The 1,305-nt window shown below is 77.1% G+C and overlaps 1 protein-coding gene across 1 annotated transcript; it reads right to left on the reverse strand.

Moving 5' to 3' along the window:
• Positions 1 to 46: 46 nt before the first annotated feature.
• Positions 47 to 1,245, reverse strand: LOC118158373 (receptor tyrosine-protein kinase erbB-2-like; the record flags this gene model as incomplete). Its single annotated transcript, XM_035313024.1, has 3 exons — positions 1,120 to 1,245; positions 334 to 510; positions 47 to 251 (listed from the first exon to the last, which is right to left on the reverse strand). Coding segments are annotated over exons 2-3 (340 nt in total), but the record flags the coding sequence as incomplete, so codon positions are not given.
• Between the last annotated feature and the right edge of the window lie 60 nt (positions 1,246 to 1,305).

Below are 1,305 nucleotides of genomic sequence, written 5' to 3' on the forward strand. Positions count from 1 at the left end.
ACCCAGCCCCATGCCAGGGACCCGCAGACCCCCAGGGACACCCGGCCTCGCGCAGGGCCCCCCCAGCCGTGCCCCCCCCGACCTGTGAGGTGCCTCATGCCGAGCTGCCGCAGCCCCGAGTTGCCGAGCACGGCCAGGGCGTAGCGCTCCTGGAAGAGCTGCGTCCCGCGGATGATGCGCAGGCTCCGCAGCCCCACGCCGCTCACTTGGTTCTCGGCGATCAGGACGTAGCCCTGCACCTCCTTGATGTCCTGGGGACGGGGGCACGGCGGTGAGAGCCCCGCTGCGCCCCCGGGACCCCCCCCCCCCCCGCCTGCCCCCCACCTTGCACACCTCGAGGAAGGCGGTGTCGGCGCCGGGGGCCAGGTAGGTGAGCTCCAGGTTGCCCTGCACCACCTGGCAGCCCTGGTAGAGGTGCCGCAGGGTCTCGTAGTGGCTCTCGGGGCTGGAGGGGCGCAGCAGCTTCATGTCGGTGCCCGTGCACACTGCGGGGACAGCGGGGAGGGGAAGGGGGAGGCTCAGCCGCAGCCGGCCGGGTCCTGGCCCCCCGCAGGATCCGGCCAGCGCCGGCCTCCGCAGGAAATGCCGCGGATGCGGCCGCCGCCGGTTATCTGCGGAGCTGCTCCCAACAGCTTCCGATGGGCTTCCTGGACGGCCTCCGCGGCGCGGGGACGAGGGCAGCGCGGGGGAACGGGCCTCAACCTCCCCCCCACACCACCCCAGCTCTCGGCACCGCGCACGGCCCAGCTGCACCCGTGTCGGTTCCCGTCCCCGTGCGGGGCACGGTGCCGCACGCTGGGCACCGGGTGGGCACCGGGTGGGCACCGGTTAAGGGCTGGGTGCGAGCGGGGCCCCGTAGCCGGCTCCCCTACAAGCCCGAGGGGGGGGCCCCCGAGCGGGGCCGGGGCGCGGGGGCCGTGGGCGCGGAGCAGGAATGCTCTGCCCACGCCGGCGAGGGGGGAGCGCCCAGACAAGACGCGATTGTTGAGCAGCGACGGCCGCCCCGGAGCCCCGGATGGCCCCGCGGTGGGGTCCGTGCCCGCCGCGGGGGGCTCCGAGGGGCGGCGGTGCTGCGGCCGGGACGCGGGGTTGGGGGGGCCGGGAGCCCGGCGGTGAGTCAGGGCGGCGGGTGGCACGGCCCCGGTGCGGGCAGGAACCGCCTTTTCAGGTCAGGCGTGTTTGGGGAGCGAGCGGGTGACGCAGGCACGGCCCAGCCCCGGCGCGCCCGCGGCCCCCGGCGCCCCGCCGCCACGCGGGACGGGTGCCCCCCCACCCCCACCCCCACCCCCAGCCCCGCCGACGGGG

The sequence above is a fragment of the Oxyura jamaicensis genome (assembly GCF_011077185.1).
Source record: "Oxyura jamaicensis isolate SHBP4307 breed ruddy duck chromosome 27 unlocalized genomic scaffold, BPBGC_Ojam_1.0 oxy27_random_OJ70049, whole genome shotgun sequence".
In the NCBI taxonomy this organism is placed as follows: Eukaryota; Metazoa; Chordata; class Aves; order Anseriformes; family Anatidae; genus Oxyura; species Oxyura jamaicensis.